The sequence below is a fragment of the Taudactylus pleione genome, unplaced genomic scaffold, assembly GCF_031769625.1.
Source record: "Taudactylus pleione unplaced genomic scaffold, aTauple2 ptg000117l, whole genome shotgun sequence".
NCBI lineage: Eukaryota > Metazoa > Chordata > Amphibia > Anura > Myobatrachidae > Taudactylus > Taudactylus pleione.
This window is the reverse complement of record NW_028284519.1, coordinates 14111691-14135337: the sequence shown is the minus strand read 5'-3', so window position 1 is coordinate 14135337 and position 23647 is coordinate 14111691. Positions and strand designations below refer to the sequence as shown.

General features: G+C 43.7%; 1 protein-coding gene across 1 annotated transcript in view; it reads left to right on the top strand.

Moving 5' to 3' along the window:
- Positions 1–23647, top strand: part of ADCY7 (adenylate cyclase 7) — a 117198-nt gene that overhangs the window by 72453 nt on the left and 21098 nt on the right. The window contains exons 9-18 of the mRNA XM_088471959.1: positions 3334–3466; positions 5495–5683; positions 15660–15703; positions 16849–16929; positions 17502–17574; positions 17878–17975; positions 20775–20859; positions 20948–21085; positions 21171–21239; positions 21410–21576. Of these exons, the coding sequence (XP_088328085.1) occupies positions 3334–3466; positions 5495–5683; positions 15660–15703; positions 16849–16929; positions 17502–17574; positions 17878–17975; positions 20775–20859; positions 20948–21085; positions 21171–21239; positions 21410–21576 (1077 nt within the window). The remainder of the gene's footprint in view (positions 1–3333; positions 3467–5494; positions 5684–15659; positions 15704–16848; positions 16930–17501; positions 17575–17877; positions 17976–20774; positions 20860–20947; positions 21086–21170; positions 21240–21409; positions 21577–23647) is intronic.

Sequence of the window (23647 nt, the reverse complement as noted above, 5' to 3'; positions counted from 1 at the left end):
TGTAGTATGGCCCCCCCTGTAGTAGGCTGCCCCAGTAGCAGCCCCCCCCAGTAGTAGTAAGCCCCCCCAGTAGTATGGCCCCCCCCAGTAGCAGGCCCCTCAGTAGCATGGCCCCCCCAGTAGCAGACCCCCCCAGTAGTATAGCCCCCCCAGTAGCAGGCCCCTCTGTAGTATGGCCCCCCCAGTAGTATAGCCCCGCCCAGTAGCAGACCCCCCCCAGTAGTGCAGACCCCCCCAGTAGTATAGCCCCCCCCCCAGTAGCAGGCCCCTCTGTAGTATGGCCCCCCAATAGTGCAGATCCCCCCCAGTAGTATGGCCCCCCCAGTAGCAGACCCCCCCCAGTAGCAGGCCCCTCTGTAGTATGGCCCCCCCAGTAGTATTGCCCCCCCCAGTAGCAGACCCCCCCCAGTAGTGCAGACCCCCCCCAGTAGTATAGCCCCCCCAGTAGCAGGCCCCTCTGTAGTATGGCCCCCCCAGTAGTATAGCCCCCCCAGTAGTATAGCCCCCCCAGTAGCAGACCCCCCCCCAGTAGCGCCCCCGGACCTTTGACAAGTAAAAAAATAAAACTTACCTGATTCCCCGCTCCCGCGCCGTCCGCTCTGTCACACGCTGAGGAGGGAGCCGGAAGACGGAGCTCATGTGTGAGCTCCAGCCGGCTCCCTCCGTGCAGCAGCCAATGAGAGTCTGTGACTCTCATTGGCTGCTATAACAAACACACAGCTGCCGCTGGCGGCTGTGTGTCTGTGTCTGTGTAGGGCAGAGCGCTATCACTGCGCTCTGCCCTACACGCGAGGAGACCTGATGTTGGATTCTCTAGTGAGAATCCGACATCAGGCGGCCGCCGTTCGGCCCCGAACGGGGATCCGAGTCAGGCGGTGAACACCCGAACAGGGTTCGGGTTGACTCGGATCCCCAATGTTCGGAGCGGTTCGGATTCCACAGAATCCGAACCGCTCATCTCTACTGGAAATGAGTGGAAATGAAGGTTATTGAGGTTAATAATTGAATAGGAGCATAAAAACCCACAAATTCTGTGATTTTAGCTGTTTTTATGCTTTTTTTTTTCAAAAAAATACAGATCCAAAACACAAAACCCAGAACCCAAAACACGGAAGGGTGGTTTTGGCAAAACCAATCCAGATCCAAAGCACGAAGAAAGATCCAGATCCAAAACCAAAACACAAAACACGAAAAGTGGCCGGTGCACACCCCTACTCTGAACATACTTAAGTTATGCTATGTGAACACATACATACTTATTTAACGCAGTACTATAATCAAAGTTTTGAAATAACACTGACAAAGTGGCTTTTGGTGTAAATAAGTATTTATTGCAATATACCAAATTAACAAACTGAGTATTTGTATCGGAGGCCAAATGAGAACGCATATTCTATACCCATTCAGTGGCAGCATGCTAATGGGAATAGTCCGTAATGAAAACTAAACAATATAAATCCATGCAACTGACTTGCTATAATTCTCTCATTATTTACATAGCTCCCTTCATGGGTTTATAATATATAGTTAGATAGAAGCTTAGGATTTTTTTATTTCTTAACACACCCTAATTGTTGCTGATCAATCTTTATTACTACTGCATAGATGTATGCAGAATGTTATTTGGTCACCATACTAATATATATGTATGATATAGTATCCTAAACACACTGAACTTATCATTTATATCATCTTATTTTATCCCCATCTATAAGGGTATTTGCTACATTTAATTAGTAGCATAATTAGCCTACCATCTGATTTAACCCATGAAATTGACCGTATACCCATCAGGGGTTATTATGAACTGAGGTATATTCTCTATTTGTTATACAGTATATGGGGTTTATTGGTAGTGCGAAAATTGATTAGTCTACCAACACTTATACATACACATGATAAAATCATATATTTGAAATAAGTGACATGTCATCCTGTTAACATTTAGGCAATATCAATTCATGGCTTTAGATCTATATACTATATATAAATATATTCACACCATGATTTTCAGGCAAATACCAATGGGTGTGTTCTGATATCTATCAAGAACAGCAGCTTCATGACAAGTAGGAGAGTTGTCAGACTCCCTGGAGAGAATGTTTTCTGCTACTTCGTAATTATCTCTTACTATGAGAACTAAATTTACAAATATCTGACCAACCTATTAGACTACATATCTCTCGGCCTCTGTACGTATCTACTTATGTTATGTTATGTGGACATACACGTACTCCATTTAACACAGCACTATAATAAATGTTTGAAATAATACTGAGTGGCATTTGGTTTAAATAATTATTTATTGAAATATATTAAATAAATAATAATATATAGATATCCAGGATAATACTACTATATATTTCAGAAAAATATTAAAAACAGACCTGTATTGGTACCGATAATCTATTTTTAATGGCACTTTTTCATAGCTATATCACACTTTAATTTATTTATTTTAATATTTCACGGTCTGTATCATTGATATACATATTTTAAAGACTAATAAAAGTGATATTTTAATTTTGTGCATCAATTACAGATGACTCTTTCCCTCTCTACCCATCATTATTCTTTACTATTGTTGTCTATGATAGCACCCCCTTCAAACAATGCAACACAATATGCTTTATTGTTCTACTAGGTATTAGGGGTTTACCTAGATACCATATATAAGATTCTTCCTCTACATTAGACCTGTGCGGTTTGTGGCTCCTTTTCTTGTTTTATATACAGATGTGTCCTCTTACAGCTACCCTCTTTGCTTGCTAAACAGCCCTTCTAGTCGTGCCATGCCATGGCGTGACTCTGTAGCGCCGTGCGTCTTTTTGTGCAACTTTTAACCTTCAAATGCTTCTTATTCGAACACCGATACAAATAGTTAGCACAAGCAGCTTCTGCTGATTAAAATGATATGCAGCATGCCTATATCCTGTGAGCGACTGCAGGTGTATCTGGGTACGAAATGCTACGTTAGTGTCAGCGGCTGTAACACTGTAACGTAGCGTTTTGTATGCAGATACACCCGCAGTCGCTCACAGAATTTAGGCATGCTGCATATCATTTCACTCAGCAGAAGCTGCTTGTGCTAAATATTCACATCACTGTGTAAATAAGACACACACTTGAAGGTAAAAAGTTGCCCAAAATAATGCTCTGCGCTACCGAGTCACACACAACACCCGTGTTGTGTAGCGCGCCTTGTAGCACACGGAGGATAGATGTATGCAGACATATCTGTAGGAAAGCGGCTCCAGTTACGTTGCCAGCACCACTGTTATTTCCGTTTCTTTGCTCTTCCATGTTGATTGACATTTGTCTCTCATTGCCTAGCCGAGTTCACATCACAGAAGCAACATTGAAGCATTTAAATGGAGCCTACAGTGTGGAGGAGGGACATGGAGAACTAAGAGACCCATACCTTAAAGAAATGAATATTAAAACCTACCTTATTATTGATCCAAGGGTGAGTGTGGTGGATGGGATGACGATGTGTACTGATAAAGTGTGGCATTACATTTAGGGAGCAGATATGAACAGTGGCCAATCCAGATGTGGGGCTGTAGCACAGTACAAAATTCAAATAAGGGAGTCACTGTCACACCAACTGCCATGGAGTCCAGGCTGATGATGTTTGGCAGCTTTTGGAGTGGCAGTTGGTGTGGCTCCCCTATTTGAATTTTGGACAGCTCTGGAGCCGCCACTGGGTGTGTAGGATAATTGGTTACCTGCACATAAATTTAAAGGTGCTGTTTGAGTCGCACACAAAGTGGCTGTAGTTGCAGGCAGCTGCAGAAGCCGCATTTACTACCTTATGCTAATGTGAGAATCCGTTCAACTAATGTGGGAGTTCATACGTCCTGCTCAGCCCATTGATTTTACGCCAGCCGCTGCAACCGTCATTATTCTTGCCACTTTCAGCAGCCCCATGCTTGGTGCAAGAGATACATTGGAACAGGCTTCCCTTTCCCATAAGTATGACTCAGAACCACGCTGAGCTTTTGATGTCTGGCCACGACTCTCCCACAAGTCAGGGTGGTTATGTGCGATCTCAGGCCGGGCAATTGTAGCAATTTATTAGCACCCACATGCCTCACTCCCACCACAGAACGGTGATGAATTGCTAGTGTGGTTCCCCACTGCCCAGGGCTAAGAAGAGAAGGAGACTGGACGGCAGTGGACACATCTCATTGTTTCGTGGCATGGGTGGAGCTGTTGTGGCTAGGCATGGGCAGCAACTCTCCCACTGGCATCTTCCTGTTTACAATGCATGGTGAGCTCTGCCAATCAGAGCTCTCTGCCTGAAGACCTGCTGTTCATGTGCTTCAGGTCAAATTCGCAGTCCGTATAGTAATGGAGACAATACTAATAATTGTTTAGCAAAAAAAAAATGTTGACCCACTTGGAGGGAGGGTGTTTCTGGTAATCCCCCGATCAGATTGAATAATTGGATAGTAGAAAGTCTGTTTGTTTCAGATTCATTTTCTGCGTAGTTCTAGGGAGTCTCCTGAAGGAAGTTAGAAGGTCATGAAAAGATTAATGTAATTGTATAGGCTCAGTATTGTATAGAGTTTATTAGCTATTCATCAGTGTAAAGCTAGGTACACATGGTACAATTTGTACTCACCGATGCGACCGACGATGTGAGTGACGAAATATCGTGCGTTTCCCACACATGGGGTGATCCGGTGCCCGATATATGGCCCGCCCCATAGCACTGCATGGGATTGTCCGTAGATTCGCCTGATCTTTTGAACATGCAGTAAGATTAGGCGAAGCAATGGACAACCCCACAGGAGCATGCAATGCAGGATATCGTGCATACACACGGAACGATATTGCTGAATTATCGTTCCAATCAGTCAGTTTGTTGGCAATATTGTTCCGTGTGTAGGGGCCTTAAGATGCAGATGGGTGTGCAAGTTCACCAGCTGTTGTCCATTTTAAAATCCCATGAATCAACTGGTGCATGGGACTTGTAGTTCTGTTTGTAAATAATGAGTTTAATGTTACAAAGCAGATCTCATTGTCAGTTTGCTTCTATAAATGTTTAAAGTATGAGATCTGTGTACAGAAATATTCTTAGTTCTCTCTGTTTTTACATTTGAAAATATGACTAGAAGCTGTCCAACCTCTGGCCAAACCCAGACAAAATAAAATTCCATCCATGGATGATGGAACAGTGCCCCTAGAGGGCAATTGTTATAAAACAAAAAGAAAACAGAACTGACCGTCATCTTGGATGGGGGTGAAAGCAATGTAAAGCCACAAGCCGTTATGGACATTACAGCTTATGATAGGTCATCCTGCTCACCCACCCCTTCTGTAGCCATTTTAAAAATATGTCTGGAAATGTTCACCACTTTATGTTGTAGTGCAGCTTTAACCATCTTCTATATAATGTGCTTTAAATCTGTCTTGCACTGATATCTATTTTATAGCATTTGCATTAATACATCATATTGAAGATTCCAATGTTTCCCATTACTTTTAGACACATCAACGTCGGATCCAGAACAATCACATTCCCAGACCTCGAGTAAATGATGGTCTCAAGGTTCGTCCTTCAGTCAGGATGACAAGATATCTGGAATCATGGGGGGCAGTACGGCCTTTCTCTCATCTTGACTCCAGTGAAGCCTCAAGCACTGAGACACAGGTTGCAAATGGAAAGCCGAAACGGGTAAGTGACTACACTCAATTACATTATACTGGGTACAAACCTTTGGTTATATCATGCATGTGAGGGATTTCTTAGTGATATCACCATAAGCATTCAGTGATAATAACATTGTGCTTAGCATGTGGAGAGTAGCTTGAGGAAGGGTCTCTATTGACTTGTAGTTTAGCTGTAGATTTCAAAGGTGAAAATAAAGTCGCCCTAAGGGATCAATGATCCCAAGTTATAGTTGGTAAAAATGGCAGCTGTCTAAGGGATATGCCGACTCCAGAATAAGGGTAAGAAATACTCCAATAGTCACAAGGGAAAAATGTCACAAGAGTCAGTGCCTGTAATTTCGGAATAATAGAATCAGTGTGTGACTGGTATGACTCTGGATACACACAAATATGAAGGCTCCAAATTAATCTACTTTTATAAAATGTATTACCATGGCTAATGTCATTTTAAAACCAAACAATGATATATGATAACTAATTGCCACTTAATGACTTCTGTACAATTGATCCAGAGTAATAGCTGATCTATGGTACAGAAACCATAAATGAGCAAATGTCCATAAAATCCATAAGGAACTGGGTATTATACCTTGTCCCAATAATGCCCAGCAACTGTGAGTAACATTGGATTGGCATTGTAAGTACTTACATTTGTACAGTAGTAGTTACAGACCTGTAGTAAGCCTTTGTGCAATCTGTGAATAGCTGGTCAAGCTGGTGATAGAAGGTGCTGTTAATTAAGACAATGATTGGGCTGTAGCTTTCCCCAGCCAGGGGGAGCTCCAGTGGATGACCATTCTAATGATGCAGTGGCTTCCCTTGTGCACGTGTCTGCTGACTTTAAAGCGGGGGTGTTGGTTCCGTGGCAGTGACAGAGATCTGAATCTGATTGGAGGAAAACAGCAGTGCTGTATTATCCCCCCAGCCAGGAGGAGCTTAGATGGAGGAGCACATTTGTGCAGTGTCTTCCTTTGTGTGCCGGCCATAGGCAAATGCAGGGGGGGGGGTCCGTCTGCCTGGAAACCCCCCTCCCCAGCACACACATGACCACAGTAGAAATAGTAATATAATTGAATTTTGCTAGTGTTGCATTTTCTTCTCAGTATCACAAATGAAATAATTAGCACCACCTGTGGATCTTTTAACATGTATCAGACAGTAATAAATAACCTGTGAACCAACTAGGAGATCTGGAAAACATGCACTATTAGGGATGCACTGCTATAGAGCCCAATATGTACATATATGTCCAGGGCAGTGCTAGGTTCTTCTGCTGATGCTCCTCCAGGCTCCCGGATTTGCTCCAATAGTCTGGAATGGTGCCCACATCTAAAATAAATACATCCAGCTCAGTAAGGATGGCCTACTGCTGCATTGAGTGGCTTATTGTGATCGCTGGTCCTGTATATGCTGGAATTATGATACACAATACACTTTGTATGACGCATAATAAAACTGGTTGAGTACTAATTCTGCCCTCTTCATGGACTGGTCACATTCGCTCTAAAATCAAGCATTTGGAAACCCCCCCTCTAGAAATCCTGCGTTTGCCACTGCCGGCAGTCGGTAGCCAAGTACAGCGGGACTGGTAAACCTTTGAGGGTCAAGAGTGCCACTAAGTGAATGGGTATGTATACCTGGCATCATGCTAGGAATTATTTGACCGCTGTAATGTAGTAATCACTCACACCCAATCTCAATCAGGATTGGCTAGCTCTGGAAAGGTGACAGCTCCTAGAGTACCAAATAGCTCTGGAAAAGGGAACAGCAGGTAACCTTGACACGTTTCTATATCCAAGATAGTTTCATCAGAGAGGATATGATACCCTCTCCTTCTGATGAAACTATTTTGGATAGAGAAATGCATCAATGTTACCTGCTGTTTCCTTTTCCAGAGATAGCCTACCCTGACTTAGACTGGGTGTGAGTGATGACTTAATTTCACCAGCTAAATGCTACCTAGAGTTACACCCGACAAACGGAGAGTTGCCAGACCCAGCAGTATTTCACCTAGGGGCATGCCTGACCTTCAAAGGGTGGCAGACTCCGCTATACTTAGCCACCTATTGCCAGCACACACAAAAAAACCATTGCATGAACAAGCTCCTCCATCTGAGCTCCTCCCAGCTGGGGGTTAATATAGCACTGCCATTTTCCTCCATTCAGAGGCACTACCTTTCTATCACTGCTGGGAATCCAACACTACATCATCACCTGGAGCTCAAACCCCCCCAACCCCTTCCCTGCTGGGGGTAAGATACCAGTCACACACTGATTTCTATTATTCAGGAATTAAAGACGCTGACCAAGTGTCCTCCTTATAGCTGTAAATTACCCTCACATTGTTTTTAACGCATGTTGGCTCAGTCGACTTTATGCCACTGGTTTTTATGGTGCAATTATAACATGAACTCGTACAAAAACATCAACAGTGGTTAACTGGGGACTAGATTTGCTTCAGTCCAATTTTTATGAGATTGTTCTTGGGAATAATGCTAATTTTACAGCCTCTTGCTGATAATGCTGCAGTTATCGTAACGCCTGCAATACTCCACGCGTGTTCAAAAGTCTTCCAGGGGAAGTTTCTGTTCTCCTGGCTACAAATATATCATGCAGTAATCCCTTCAGATTAGATTTTAAGAAGTGTAGAGTTGCTTCTCTTCACAGGGTGCTGTAATGTTTGTGGTTAGTGTATGAGAAGGTTTGGACTACGGGACAAAGGTCCATGCAATATTGTTACTATTTACCTTAGCAAAACTATTTCTCAGGCTCATCCATGACCAACCTTGATAACAGTTTCTCAATATTAGAATATTATTATATAGGTGTAACGGATACTCCAATTAATCACAAACAATTATATTACAGCACAGGAAATTGTATTTGTGGGGTGTTTCTCACAGGAAATTATTTTTAATTTTCATTTAGACAGTGAAAATGGCTGCCATAAAGGAGATTTTGCAACTGGGTGTCCTGTGTCAACAGAATTAGCTTTTTTTCCATGTAATAAATTTGGATACACATTCTACGATAGATATAAAATGAAATTCACGTTCTATATGTCTGTAGAGTTGGCTAATTTTCATAGCACATGTTACTGCTTTATTTAAAGCACAAAATTACCTGCCAGTGTATTTCTGTCATGATGCATGTACTGTTATCATTCAAACACAAATTGACCTAATTTAAATTAGTATTAATTGGATTTTACATATTTGTAATGTTTGTAGGCCATCATTGTTATGCTAATTTGCTGCTGAAATTGATCAAAGTGTCATTGTTACGATAAATCGAGGGGAGGGGGGGATTTATCAAAGCTTGGAGAGAAATAAAGTGGAGAGTCAGGGGCGTATTTATAATGGGTGCAGGGTGTGCGGTGCACACGGGCTCCTGGGTCCGGTGGGGGGGGGCCCAAAACCCATATGTTTTAATTACTCACCCCTCCTAAGTCCCGCGCCGGGCTGTGTCGCCGGAGAAAACACCAGAAAAATGTCCGCCGCTGACATTTTTCTGATGTTCTGCGCATGCGCACTAGGGAAATAACTCTAGTGCCCAGAGTTTGCAAGTCAGCCGCCGCAGAGAGAGGAGGGGGCCCGGACAGAGAGTGCACACGGGCCCCATCCTCTGTAGAAACGCCCCTGTGGAGAGTGATAAAGTACCAATCAATCAGGTTCTAGCTATCATTTTTCAAACGCAGCCTGTAAAATGGAAGTTAGAAGCTGATTGCTTGGTTCTGTATCTCTCTCCAAAGTTTGGATGAGTCTTTTAGTGGTCGCCGGTCATAAACTTTAGGCAAATGCAGCTACAAATCCTGTGCCAGGCTTACAGCTGTACAAATGAATGTGCAAGGACTGAGATGCCCACTTTGTGCGTGTGGTACTGTCTGGTGTGTTTTTAGATGCCACCATTGGTCAGACCATTGAAACTTGTGCCAGTCCTATGACAGGTGCAGGTTTTCTGTCAGAATATGGCCTCCAATGTGAACGATGAAGCATCTGTGTCTGCAACCACTTTATCATCACACCCGCCTGGCTCCCATAACATACCCATAAGATGAACCATCTCCCTGCGTCTGTTTGACCACCGCCCAGTCACTGTAAGAACGACTAAGCAACAGTGTCATTTCTCATGTGGCCAGCCTCACTTTGTGTTATTGCAAGCTTAATTCCAATAGAAGTGTGTGCTTTTGGCTAGCATAGGATTAGCATATGTATTAAATGAAAGCATTCATGAACTTTGTCACGTTTGGTACGTGACTCATTGCTGTGTCATGTCCTATAAAGTTCAGCAACAACTTGAGTTTCAAAAACTGTCCATTCCTAGGGGTAAATTTACTAAAGTGAGAGTTTTTAGAAGTGAGTTTTAGCAGAGATGTTGCCTATAGCAACCAATCAGATTCTAGCTATTATCTTCTAGAAGGTGCTAGTTAAATGTTAAGTAGAATCCGATTGGTTGCTATGGGCAACATCTCTTCTAAAACTCACTTTTAGAAACTCTCACTTTAGTAAATTTAACCCCTAGTATCATAGTTTTCAGAAAACATTTAAAGACTGAAATGCTGTGGGAGACTCTGATCAGGTTTAGGGAATTCCATAAGTGGGTAGCATTTAGTAAATACATTGCTTTATTTCACCGTGTGTATTTGTTTTTCTTCTTCTTGGATACGCCACAGAACAGCTCTGCTCTGTATCTTGAGCATGAATATTAAACTCTGCCCATATAATATTAAGGCTATGTAAAATATAACAGAAGGAAGCCTGTAAGAAAAAGCAACGTATATACTGAAATTTGCAGGTGATTTAGCCTTGTGTGTTACACGCATACCATTAGAAGGAATGTTTTTCTCTGGTAACCAGGGCAAGCCATGATATTAGCTGCTTCAGTTACAAAGACCAAAGGCCTGAAAGTAAAGCCAGCATAGGACATTTAATGAGCTAATCTAAACCTGAATGCCTTAGGGGATTCCTATGTAAAACTATTCTTAAATGCTCTAATTCTTTAGATGTTTGACTCTGTTTTAGGTGTCAAATGTAGGCAGAAGATGCGTTAAATATCTCTACTACTTTCCATAAATATAAATTTAGCACTAGGGGAGGTTCATGGAATTATGGTCTCTATTCAGATATGTACGCTAATGCCAGCACTGTTGCAAACTTGTATGCAGTGTCTGTGCGAAAATATTCCAAATTTATAGCCACCGGAATTTGTATTGAGACTCCCACTAGCGGCTTTGTAAATCCAAACGACTGCATACGCTACATCGGTTGCAGATCAGTAGATTATCGGACTTTTAAGAAACATGTCCCATAAACGGTTGCAACATGCTTGAGTTTGAGCCGCTACCCCCTCCCCTGTTGCCGCCAGCAAACGCTCCCTTTCGGTCAATCACTTTGTGAATAAATCCTCACTGCGAATGGCAACAGTAATGAAATAGTGCGACTCAGACCAGGGACGTGAAGTCAGCGTAGGCAGAGCTTCCCCTGTCATACTCCTGAGATTTGATATAAAAATTATTAGAAAAATAAAATGAAGATATTAATAAGTTAAAAACATCTTTGTTTATTGTAATCATTTTTATAGTTAACACAGGCCAGCTTTGTGGAGCTCCCTGGGACTGCAGGGAGATGAGAGATGAGGCAGCAACAGCTCAGCCTCGCTTCTGTATAGTCACTCTGCTTGCAGAGCTGGGGCCGGGGCCACACCATGGGCAGTAACCTGCACAGAAAGAGAGTTAATAGAGGCATGCCTCTGAGTATGGGGGGGGGGGGGGGGCATTCCTTGAGCACTGATGGACACTTTGGATGTATCATTTGTCCAGGAAGTGCACTTAGATTGGAGCTCAGTCAGCAACAGAAGACACAGTGATGCAGGTAGAAGAATCAATGGACACTGAAGCTTAGTGTAATGAGAGGCGAGTAACAGTGAGTACGGGGTGAGGCAGGCTCCCAGCACTCAGACCCATCTCCATAGGTGCCTCCCCAGCCGTTGACCTCCCCGCACGTCACTGACTCAGGCGCATGGGCAGATCACTGCTAATCACTGAACTGCGTAAACATCTGCTTTGCTTCCATCTCTGAATCAGGTTCTATATCCCATATCGTAGCCCATAGCATTGCTATTCCAAATCTTATGCTATTTGCAAGGTCTACGTATTCCCTTTAGTATAAATGTAGCAGTACATTTGGATTGTGTGCACAGTCGCAGTATTGTTATTACTGTGATCTCCTATCAACTCGCACCAGCTTGGAATATGGGTATCTGCTAACAATTGGTTTATACACATTCTTACATCCTCAAGTACTATGCTGAAACGCTTTTCTAAAATCATAATGAGAATAAGATATGGTAGAGGGTGAAATATGTTCTATTATTAAAAAGTATTCGATAGCAGCACTGTGTAGTTGTAATCTATTGACAGATGGTATCTGGATAGAAGAAGGACCGTGTAAAGGTCGCCAGTCAATGAGTTGATACCAAACGGTCGACATTCAATAGGTTTACAGGGACAAAAGGTATACAGACAAAATGTTGAAAGTGCGGAAAGTCAACAGGGTTAAAAGGTCGACATGTTTATGGTGGTTCAACATTTTTAAGATTGGAGTTAGGAATTAGGGGGAGTGTTAGGTTAGGGTTAGGCACCATGGAGAGCTTTCCGGTTAGGCATTAGGGGGAGGGTTAGGTTTAGGCACCAGGTGGAGCGTTAGGGTTAGGCACCACGCGGAGCATTAGGGTTAAATTACTAAAAAAGTTTACTATTTGTCTGTTAACCTTTTGTCCCTGTCAACCTATTGCATGTCGACCATTTTGTGTAGACCCATTAACTGTCATCCTTTATATTTCTCTATATCTGTCACACCACACCATTTATAGACATACCAAGGAAAATTACAACAAAATGGGAAACAGAGACGTGAAATAGAGGGATCTGGGGTTATCAATCTGTAGAGGAGTTGGGAAATAGGGAGTCCCTACATAAGCATTGAAAAGCCTAAATGTAAATGGGCTCCACCAGACTCTTAATAAAAGGAACAGGAAGAAACAAGTAAGGAACAAGGGAAGAGGATATAATTATCTGTGGACAGTAGCAGATAGCACATTTATTGTGCTCCTGGGTGGTAGATAACATAATATGATAGAGGAAGTGTAACCTGTATAAACACATCAGCAGCTCTTGTATAACTGACAGCAGCTTGTAAACCAGGGAGAGCAAATATTTCACAATTGGCACCAGTTGTGTCCATTCATGTTATTTATAGTAATCATTATTGAGGTTGCTATAAACTTTCGCAATATATGGTTAAATGCAACTTCACTTGTAGCCCATTCCCCCCACCCACCCGCTAGCTGCTCTTACGCAGGCATTATTCCCCCCCCCCCATGCATAAAATCTGGGTCCCTTTACAATTTGATCACACATTTAGTGGCCAGATTGTACACGTTCTGCACTCAGGCCGATTAGCCATAGCAATATTAGACCACATGCCCTTTATGGCTGTCATGTAGTTATTGGAGACACACAGACTGACCCGACTTACTGTATGCTTCAGTACACACATGGTGTTATCTGGACACACAGAGAACTTTTACTAATAGTAGTTGTTCAAATAGTAGTTATCTTATTTAACTACAGAAATTCAAGAAAGAATTACTTTACAATGTTAGCTTCTCGCACTATTTTTCTTTAAATATTTTTTTTTTCTATCATATAAGGATACACTAGCGACACTTATGCTGAAACAACTTAAAATGCAGTTATCGTCACAGTTGCTATTGCATGTAATTAGCTTTTTTTAAGCTGGGCTCTGCTCCTGTGTATTTAGTCTATTGGTAAGCGAGTGCGATTGGTGAGCGCTTGGTAACTGCGGAGCTGAATTTATTTTAGTTGTAATTGTGTAAATTCAGACTGTGCATATTCACAAAGAGAATGTATATATAGACAAGTATGCAGTGTGGCTCGCATCTGACACTTATCCCCCTTACACCTGGAGGGGCGGATTGTGGGAGAAAAGGGGCGTGTAAATGCATGTTCATGCAAATGCGGGAAGATGAAGACCACATATACACATTAATGTATCTGTTGCAGGAGTCTGAGGGCTGGTGCAAATATCTGTCCTGTTGGTGATGATCATCAGCACACAAACCTTTTCAGTGTTAAGAAAAAAGTTGAATAGATTTTAAAAACAATTGTACTGTAGGGTCTATGTACTAAGCCTTGGAGATGGATAAAGTACCATCCAATCAGCTCCTAACTGTCACTTTTCAAACACAGCCTGTAAAGTGACAGTTGGGAGCTGATTTGTTGGTACATTATCTCCATCCACTTTATTTCTCTCCTAGGCTTAGCATATAGACCCCTCTAGGCTTAGCATATAGACCCCTGTATGCAGTGGCGGCTCTAGAGGTGGTGTTGTAGCACAGTCCAATATTCAAATAGGGGAGCTACACCAATGGCCAGTGAGTCCTGGTCGCCAATGTTTGTCAGCGTTTGGAAGGGCAGTTAGTGTGGCTCCCCTATTTGAATTTTGGACTGCGCTGCAGCCCCACCTCTGGAACCTCCACTGCCTGTATGTCATAATTCCTTCCTCTCAAAGTAATGTCAGGACCAGCACTAAAAGCTTAGGCCAGCAGACAGCGTAAGGACACTGTGGGCCTGATTCAGAGGCGCAATGGTGATGTTCATGTAGTTAAACAATTAATTGCAACTGTGCATGCGCCAAGAAATTCTGAAGATCCCTACGGTGCATGCATCATACAGAGAGTATGCACAAAGGTGCTGTTGCTTTTTGCTTTTGATATAAAAAATATGGCTGAAAGGTGATGGGTGTTCCTGCGTGGTGAATGGAGAGGTGGCCTGCAGTGAACACAAGAAAAAAATATCTGTCTCGTGGGCGTGTTATGGGAGTGTCGTGGGTGCATCAGTGAAAGCAACTGCGTTCCCAGACACAGAGCCACAGAGGCCATTGTCAGATAGAGAAACTTGGTGCAATTGTCAATGGTGACATGTCAAGAATCACTGATGGCGTGTCAAGGCGTGGAAGTGGGCATTTTAGGGTTTGCACATGCAGAGGCATCTACATCAGGGAAAGCCTTGAAACTAGTATTTTGCACAAACTAAATTTAAGCCCCTTTCCATACAGTTCTGTGCTGGGAGCACTAGTGCTCTTCCCACACCCAAGGCAGGTGGGTATTGAGTAATAGAGTTGACATGTTTTTTCTTTTTTTGCTAATGCAGCATTTGTTCCAGCAAGCCATACTTTCCTACTATCCCAGAACAGCCAGTAGGCTCCCGATAATCGGGTGGCTCTCCCGGCCATCTGGAAGAGTCGGCATGTTTCCCGGAGCTGCCCGCCATGGCCACCTATTTCCCAAGTGAATTGGGCGGTACAGACGGCCAATAACACGATTTGCATTGAATTGCGTCATCTTGGCTTTGTCCCTGCTTTCCAATGCCGGTATTTGCGGGATTGTCTAGAAGGGAGTGGGGTCACGTTGACACGATCACATCACCACTCCCCCAGCACCGCCCACTTCTCCCACACCACACCCCCCAAGTCTCAACCTGGCTCCCCTCCCTCTCGGAGGGGGTATCCCAAAGGTCGGCAAGTATGCAGCATGCCTAAAATGTTTGTGTATGCTGGTGCATGTAGAGCTATAAGTGACTGCATACCCATGGCTGCCGGAACAAAATAGCATATGACGATGACATTGCCCAAAGGGTAGAAGCTTTGGAATATATTGCATTCCGGAGTTTGGTACATATATGGAAAATGTGGCCAAATTCCACACTCAAGTGACCGCTTAATTTTCTTGCTGGTGTTTAAGGAGCCATATATAACCGTTATTAAATACATCTCTATGTTACTCTATAACTTTTACGGTTAGTTTCTGCATGTTCTATTTATCCACACAACGTAACATTTCTCTGACTGTAGCAGCTGCCGGTCATACTGTTGGATTTATGTAATCTTTTCTGATTGTAGGAAATCCCGCTGCAAGGTATGGGGTGCCAGGTTCATACAGAAAGGTATGTATGACACCCTCTTTATTTCACTTCCATTATCGCTGGTCACACAGATTGGGTACGGGATGCCGGTGCTGGGGATTCCAGTGGTCAGAATCCCGATGCCGGCATCCCGACAGGGTTATCATACCGACAACGGGCGGTAAGTACCCTAATCCAACCCTTGCTCCTAAATCTAACCATTCGTCCCCACAACCTAAGCCTAACCTTCCTCCTAGTGCCAAAGCCTAACCTTCCTCCTAGTGCCTAAGCCTAACCCTCCCCCTAGTGCCTAAGCCTAACCCTCCCCCTAGTGCCTAAGCCTAACCCTCCTCCTAGTGCCTAAACCTAACCTCCCTCCTAGTGCCTAAACCTAACCTTCCTCCTAGTGCCTAAACCTAACCTTCCTCCTAGTGCCTAAGCCTAACCCTCCCCCTAGTGCCTAAGCCTAACCCTCCCCCTAGTGCAGTGTTGGCTAACCTTGACACTCCAGCTGTTGTGGAACTATATTTCCCAGCATGCCCTGCCACAGTTTTAGCATGCCCTAATAGCAAAACTGTAGCAGTGCATGCTGGGTTATGTAGTTCCATAACAGCTGGAGTGTCAAGGTTAGCCAACACTGCCTCAGTGCCTAAGCCTAACCCTCCCCCTAGTGCCTAAGCCTAACCCTCCTCCTAGTGCCTAAGCTTAACCCTCCCCCTTGTGCCTAAGCCTAACCCTCCTCCTAGCCCCATTACTTACAGTTGGGATGCCGGTGCCGGGATTCTGACTGGTGTTGGGATTCCGGCGTGGGCATTCTGAGCGTCTGTTTCCCGACAACCGGCATTTCACTACCTACCGCACAGATAACACAAGTCCACCAAGTGTAATGTTTACTCATTTGTACAGTAGCTGTGTGGATTCCAAAATGAAGCCTAATTCCTGTGGGCATCAATCATATAGTTTATCACATAGAGCCCAAATTTGCAATAAACGGGTAACAGCTTTTCCATGATGTGTCCCAACACAGAGACATTTATTCAGCCCAGCTTCCTTTCACACTTGCTCTAATTATCACTGTTCCTCAGCTAAGATAAAATGCAGATACATAAATCTTGAATAATAAATGAAATACATATATATCTGTATGTGTTTAAATATTTTCTTTTTCTTTTTATTCTCAATTTAAGGACAGTTTCACAGAAAAGGAACCAGGATGAAGAACTTCATGATAGAATGCTGAACACAATCGATGGGCTCAGTTCAGTCAAGTAATGTCCTTTTAACAAGCCATAAAATACTACTGTAAATGCAGAATACATAGATGAAAGGAACCAGCAGTGACTTGTTTGGTTTCAAATAGTGGAAGATACTCCGACTTTGTATATTAATATATACCAGAGCCTGAGTTATGTAGTGAATATATAATTAAATACCTGTCTGTGAGGTCCTTTCTCTGCAAGCTGACATGTATGGGGTATAGCACCGGAAGGCTCTCTCCTTATATTGGATGAGTTGCGAAGAAGGAATCCGTTTTAGAGTAGGATGTTCACACTCTTCCACCTCATACATGCCAGGTTTTCTGGCTTCGCTATTCTACCCTTGGTGCAGTTTGGGGGTCATTGATTATGTTCTGACAAATCTATGAGTCCCTTTGGGACAGGGGCTGGTAGGACTTGGCTGGTGCAGCATTTGGGTACTGTCTTAGGAGTTTGATTGTTCCCTTTCTTGAGTGGGTGGGCTTCCTTTGTTTTGTATATGTAACCATCATAAAGTATCATTAAAAAGAATAAACACTGTATGAACAGGTGAAGATCAAAGGAATGTGCTTTCTGTTTTTCAGGCCCTGGTTTGGGAAGTCGGATGATTTTTATGCTTTCCTACTTTTCTTCACTGCTGACGGTCTGGAAAGAGAGGTAAGGAACTTCTTTCAATTTCAGTGACATAATAACTATATAATATACAATAATATTGCACAATTAAGGACACATGTATCCACTCTATGCAGTTGTAATGTAACTGTGTGAACGCTGACAGTGACGGTGTAGTGGTTGTAAAATGTTAACTCTGCATTTCCTGTGTGTATAGTTGTCTTATGGATATTTTTCAATGTCATTGGGAGGTTACTTCTTTATAATGTTGCACTGAGACATATTATATTTTATTTGCAGTTTAATTTTTTTATTAATGAACATAATGAAAACTTTTTTTTTTTTTAGTATCGAACAATCAGAATTCCAAAGATCAGAAATTACTTCCTGTGTGCCAGCGTGGTGTTCCTCTGCATATTCCTAATCCAAATACTGGTGATGCCCAGGTCGGTGTGTGCCCAGCTTTAGTGTACTTCAGTCCAACATTACTAATTCAGTGACAGTGTGAATGTTATATACAAAGCTGCCTATTCTCATCACTGCAGCGCCCTAAGCTATTGCAGGGATACTGTCATTGTAATTGTTAATGTCTAGTACCAGTCTTAAGAATTTGGTAAGTTATTTTATATACTGAATATCATCATTGGCAGTGTATGTTAAATTGATAGGGGTGATAAGGAAGCACCAAGTGTAATACATATAGGGGCATATGTATCAAAGCTTGATGTGAGATACAATTGTGATATATCACCAACCAATCAGCTCCAAGCTATCATTTCTTAAACACAACCTGTAAAATGTAAGTTAGAAGCTGATTGGTTGGTGATATATATCTCACAATTTTATCTCACATCAAGCTTTGCTACATATGCCCCATAGTTCAAGAGCTTTTTCATTGATGTTATTGCAAACTTACATTATTGGCATGAGGTATAGAAACCAATGCCATCTTTTTTCTGCAGACGTATACTGGTCACATACAGATGTGTCCTACATCCAGCCTCAATACACCACGCAGCGCGACTAGCCTGGCATGAGTGAGCCACCAGGTCCCGTGCAACTCTGCTAGCGCCAGACGTCTTTTTTTGCCGAAAGTGCATCACAATAAGTGGCAATGCGATGTAACTAGGCCGCACCAGCAGACTGTGACGATTAATTTGATATGTGATACTTGTATAGCTGTATTCGACTACGTCCAGGGTTGGACTGGCCCACAAGGGTATAGGGGAAATCCCCGGTGGGCCCCACTGCCTGAGGACCCCACCACTTGCTCTAATGTCAGGTTCCAGACTGTGCACTTGAATTAAACATTGCTACTCTATTAGAGGGTCAGTTACATGGTCTCTAATGTCTGTCCAAACCTCTGTGGGGGCTGGCCTCATCCCCTGTAGGAACTGACCACACCCCAAAGCATGGGCCCCTACCATTGCATTCCCCCGGTGGGCCCTTCATGCTCCAATCCGACACTGACTACGTCTGTATATGAACGGAACTTGGAATTAAAAAAGCTGCGGCCGCTACATAGTTGCACTTCATATACAGATTCAGAGTCTCCATCGCACACAGATATACAAGTGCCGCATATCAAATTAATCAGCACAGTCTGCTGGTGCTTCCTAGTCACATTCAACTAAAGGTGGGTACACACCTGATAGATATATCTGCAGGTGATGGTCGTACATATACACTGAACGACCATCATCTGCATGCTGCAGCGGCTCGGGGTTGGTAGGGGGTGTGGCCTAATTGTGGAAAGTGTGACCACGCCCCCTTCAGAAAAAAACCATTTGCGGCGCTGGGGAGGGGGGGCGTTGTGTGCCCCTCAGCTCAGCGCACAGCCAATGCGGGGCGTGATCAGCATGATCGCTCCCCCCTTTGGCATAGGAGACTGCTCGGGCTGCTCCTTTAGCAGCCTCGGACAGTCTCCCAGCACACAGCAGCATGTGCTGGGTTGCTGTGGAAGGGGAGCTGTGCCGGACCCGCTCACTGCTCCTCCCTCCCCCCTCTCTGCACCCCTGTGTAGAGGCGATCGGCTGATCGCCCGTACACACTTGCCGATGGACAGATATGTCTGCAGACATATCTGTTCATTGGCTGTGCAGCACAGCCAATGCGATATGTCTGTGAACGACGTCTGTGTATCGTCTGTACACACTGGCCGACGGGGGCACGATATATTGTCCGATTAATCGATCGGCCAGTGTGTACCCTGCATTAGACGCATTTTTGGCAGAAAAAGTCTCTAGCAGAGTCTCACAGGACCTAGCACTCTGAGAGGAGCTTTTTAGTGCGACTGCAGCAAAGATGTATAAGGACACATCTGGACTCTTGGATATCTCGAGCTATATCCCATATAATAACCCTCTCTTATTAAGCTTAGACTCTGTTTAAAAAAAAAAACATTGAAGGGGTAGAGGCCTCTGGGATATAATCTAACCTGGCTGCACTTCCTCCCTTGTCCAGTGTATAATGCAGCTTTGCCCTGAGACTTAAGAACATATTGGCCAATGGATTTTAACCCCCCAGCCTGTAATTGCAGAGTGCGCTTCATATTGCACAATGATATTGCCTTATACACTTCCCTCCGGTTAATTCACATACACCTCCTCTATTTTAGGCACCTGCCATTGCAAAGGCTCAGAACCCCCCAAACACTAACATATCAGATTCTCCTCTTTTGCATAGATGCCCCTCAACTACTACACAGAGATTGTCATGTTATAGATGTCCAGTCCTTCTATTGGACAAATGTTCCTCTCCTGTGCAGAAACAGCCTCTCCCCTTACTGAAGACCTCCCCCTCCACATTCCCTTTTAGTTGACAAGGCTTCTACTTCTGTTCCAGCATATTGAGCTCTATGAACATCTCTGATTACCAGAGATGCTGATAACCCTGAGTTGCCACACAGTCAGGTGGAGGTTCTGGGCAGTAGTGGACACACGACAGCGCTGTATACTGACCTTCCAATGGGGTGCTGGGTAGTATGATCAGCACTTCTGTTGTCAGAAGCGAGCAGTGCTGGGCGCAGTTGCAGGTGCTCCAACCCCCTATAGATGCCCTATTGCTTTACATAGAAAATCATTATCCCGCATCTGTTCCTCTGTGCCCCTGCCTGCATTCAGAGTAAATGGATAGCTTTCACAGCAAAAACAGTATTAGTAGTAATTTGTAATTCCAAGGTTGGAACTAGCCAGGAACAGAGAGTTTTTGTGTCAAATCTGACTTTGTCCATGTTCCTCTTGCAGAAGTGTAAAGCTGGGTGTTTCTTTCGCTGTTGTGACCTTGCTGAATCTTTTTGTGCTGCTTCTGTGCTATGCAGACAAGTGTGCGGTAAGTGTTCCTTTGACATGAAACACCTGAAGAGGTGATGCTGTCTCAATACATTGTGATACTTATAGATTATTCCTCTGTTTACCAGCATTTATTTGAAGAGAGTTCATCCATGTCACGTGCCCTGTGTTCTATAGCGGAAAAGGTGGAAACCAACCCTCTAGTTCGTGTCACACTAGCTGCACTGACTATTGGGGCTCTTCTGGTAGTTGCCATAATTAATTTGGTAAGTCCTGTTGATGAGATTTGCAAACCGTATGGATCTCAACTTTATCATCTCCAGTGAGGTGACCATGTCTTGTGTTATTCAGCCTTTGGACCAGACTCTCCAGAACTGCAATGGGTCAAGCCCAGGAACAGAAAAGTGTCAGAGCATCCCAGTGAGTTCCGGTTTATATGACTTTATCAGCATGTCTATTGTTATGACCATGTATGTATTGTATTCATGTTGATGATTTTTTTTTATATTAATCGAGTTTGTAAAAGGTTAATTTGATATATATTTTCATAATTTATAACTTGGATGAACATTTACTATTTTGTGCTCTAGTATTATATATACTGCTGTATTTTGGGATTCATCGCCTGCTCTGTGTTCCTGCGAATGTGCTTTGAACTGAAGATGCTCCTCTTATCTGTTGCCTTCATTGTGTACAACGTCATCATCTTCCATACTCATGCAGACTTGTTCAAGCATGGTCTATCGGTCAACAACAGGTAAGGTGATTTTTGGACTACTCAATTATGGTGGTACATGGCCATTTACTGTTAAGTTATCTATGTGACTATTATTAGATAGTCATTAAGACTCATTTACTAAAGTCGAATAGGGCAAAACCACACTGCAAATGGTATTTGCAGGAGTTTCACCGTTCTATGGGAAGAGTTGAAAAGATCGTCAGGTGTTCAAGGTGGAGTACGGATTAAATGCATGGGTGCATCTACCTACATTCTAAAACAATATTTTGTAGGAAGAAGTTTATGTATCAACACTTATTTATATAATATAATATTGCACTTTATAATTTTACTTAAATAAAATGAAAGGATGGAGATGGGAGATTAATTGGGGACATTAGTGTAACTATAATGGGTGCAGGGTGTGCGCGAAGGAGGCCCACACCACACACCTGCACCTATATTATATTATACTTACCTCTTCGGAGTCCCCTGCAGACAGAAATCACAGGGAAAAGGGCATGTCAGCCATTTTCCTGGAGATTTGCACTTGTAATAGAGAATTCTCTGGGAACATAGGCCCTGATTCAGAGCTGGACGCTCAGGGCCGTCCTTCTGAATTTTTAGAGCGGCCTCCTGGCCGCTCGTATACCTGTGGGTAACCACCCACAGCTATAGCGAGCGGCCAGGAAGATGGTCGTGATGGTCAAGACCATCGCGACCATCGGACTTGCGACGAGACCCTTGTGGTACGGTCTCGTTGCCGCAAGCCCTGGAGTGCTTTTGGCTCTATCAGAGCCGAAAGCACTCCCACTGACATCACTTCTGATGTCAGTGGGCCGGCGGTAGGCGTTCCCATGGGGACGCCTCCGTCTGGCCAGCCACGCCCCCGGCACCCCACCAAAGGGGGGGGGCGTGCTGTCACTCACCATCAACAGCACGCCCCCTTTGTAGCGAGACCCATAGCGACGGCTTGTCCGTCGCTGTCCGGGTCTCGCGCATGCGCATGACGGAGCCGGGTCCGTCGTGCGCATGCGCACTGGGCCAACATCGACCCGCTTGCGAGCGCTCAGCGCTGTCGAGCGGGTCTGAATCGGGCCCATAGTGCGGGTGCAGTGTTCCCACATACTTGCGCATGCACAGTTGACTGCTGTCGGGGAGGAGGAGGCCTGCACAGAGGCTGCACACGGGTTCACTTCTCTCTTAAACCACTGGTGATTGGGGGTATCATTTCATTGCTGGAAGGCTCCATGTCATTTTCTCAGTGTAAACAGCCTTTACTACCACATGGGAGGAGGTGGAGGTTGGGTCTTGTGCTAATCGTTTAATGGGACACATTTTGAGCTTTCGAGTTGAAAAAGGAAAATGTATTTCTTTGCGCACTTGACCAATGTAATAAAACCATTAGAAAGTGACACATATAATAAAGACTGTACCGATATTCCCTGGCTCTCGGGATTAAGTTGTACATTAATGATTCGAAACTGAGCAATATTTTGTGTCCATTTTAATTAAGGGGTGGTCCTAAGATCATGGTGTTAGTTATTACTTTTTGCCACCATGCATACATTTAGCTAGACTGACAAACCTGAAGACTGTTCCAAGGACTCTGGACTCCATCCATGAAATGCGTTGGAATGACAAGTAATCAATTTGCTCAGATAAAAACATTGCATGTCAGCATACTCTGTAGTTCAAAAATGACCTTCTTGTTAGAAGTCGTAGTTCAGTCCCTTAAGGTGCCTTTCCACTAGACGATTCAAATGAGCGATTGAACGGTAACAATATCGTTCGATAATCTTTTGAACATCGCTTGAAAATTTGGTCTATTGGACATCTATCATCGTGCAAACATGCTGGTCAACCTGACGATATCATCAGGTTCAGCATGTTTGCAGATGATTGATTGTGCTTGCATATCGTCCAGTGTGGGCAACCTGCAGTGTAGTGAACGATAACGATATTGTTATTGTTCAGTCTTTTCACTGTTGGGTAGTGGATACCCGCCGAACGATAATAATATAGTTATCGTTCAGTCGTTCACTACACTGCAGGATGCCCACACTGAACGATATGTTGTTCAGTGCAGGCATAATCAATCATCTGCAAA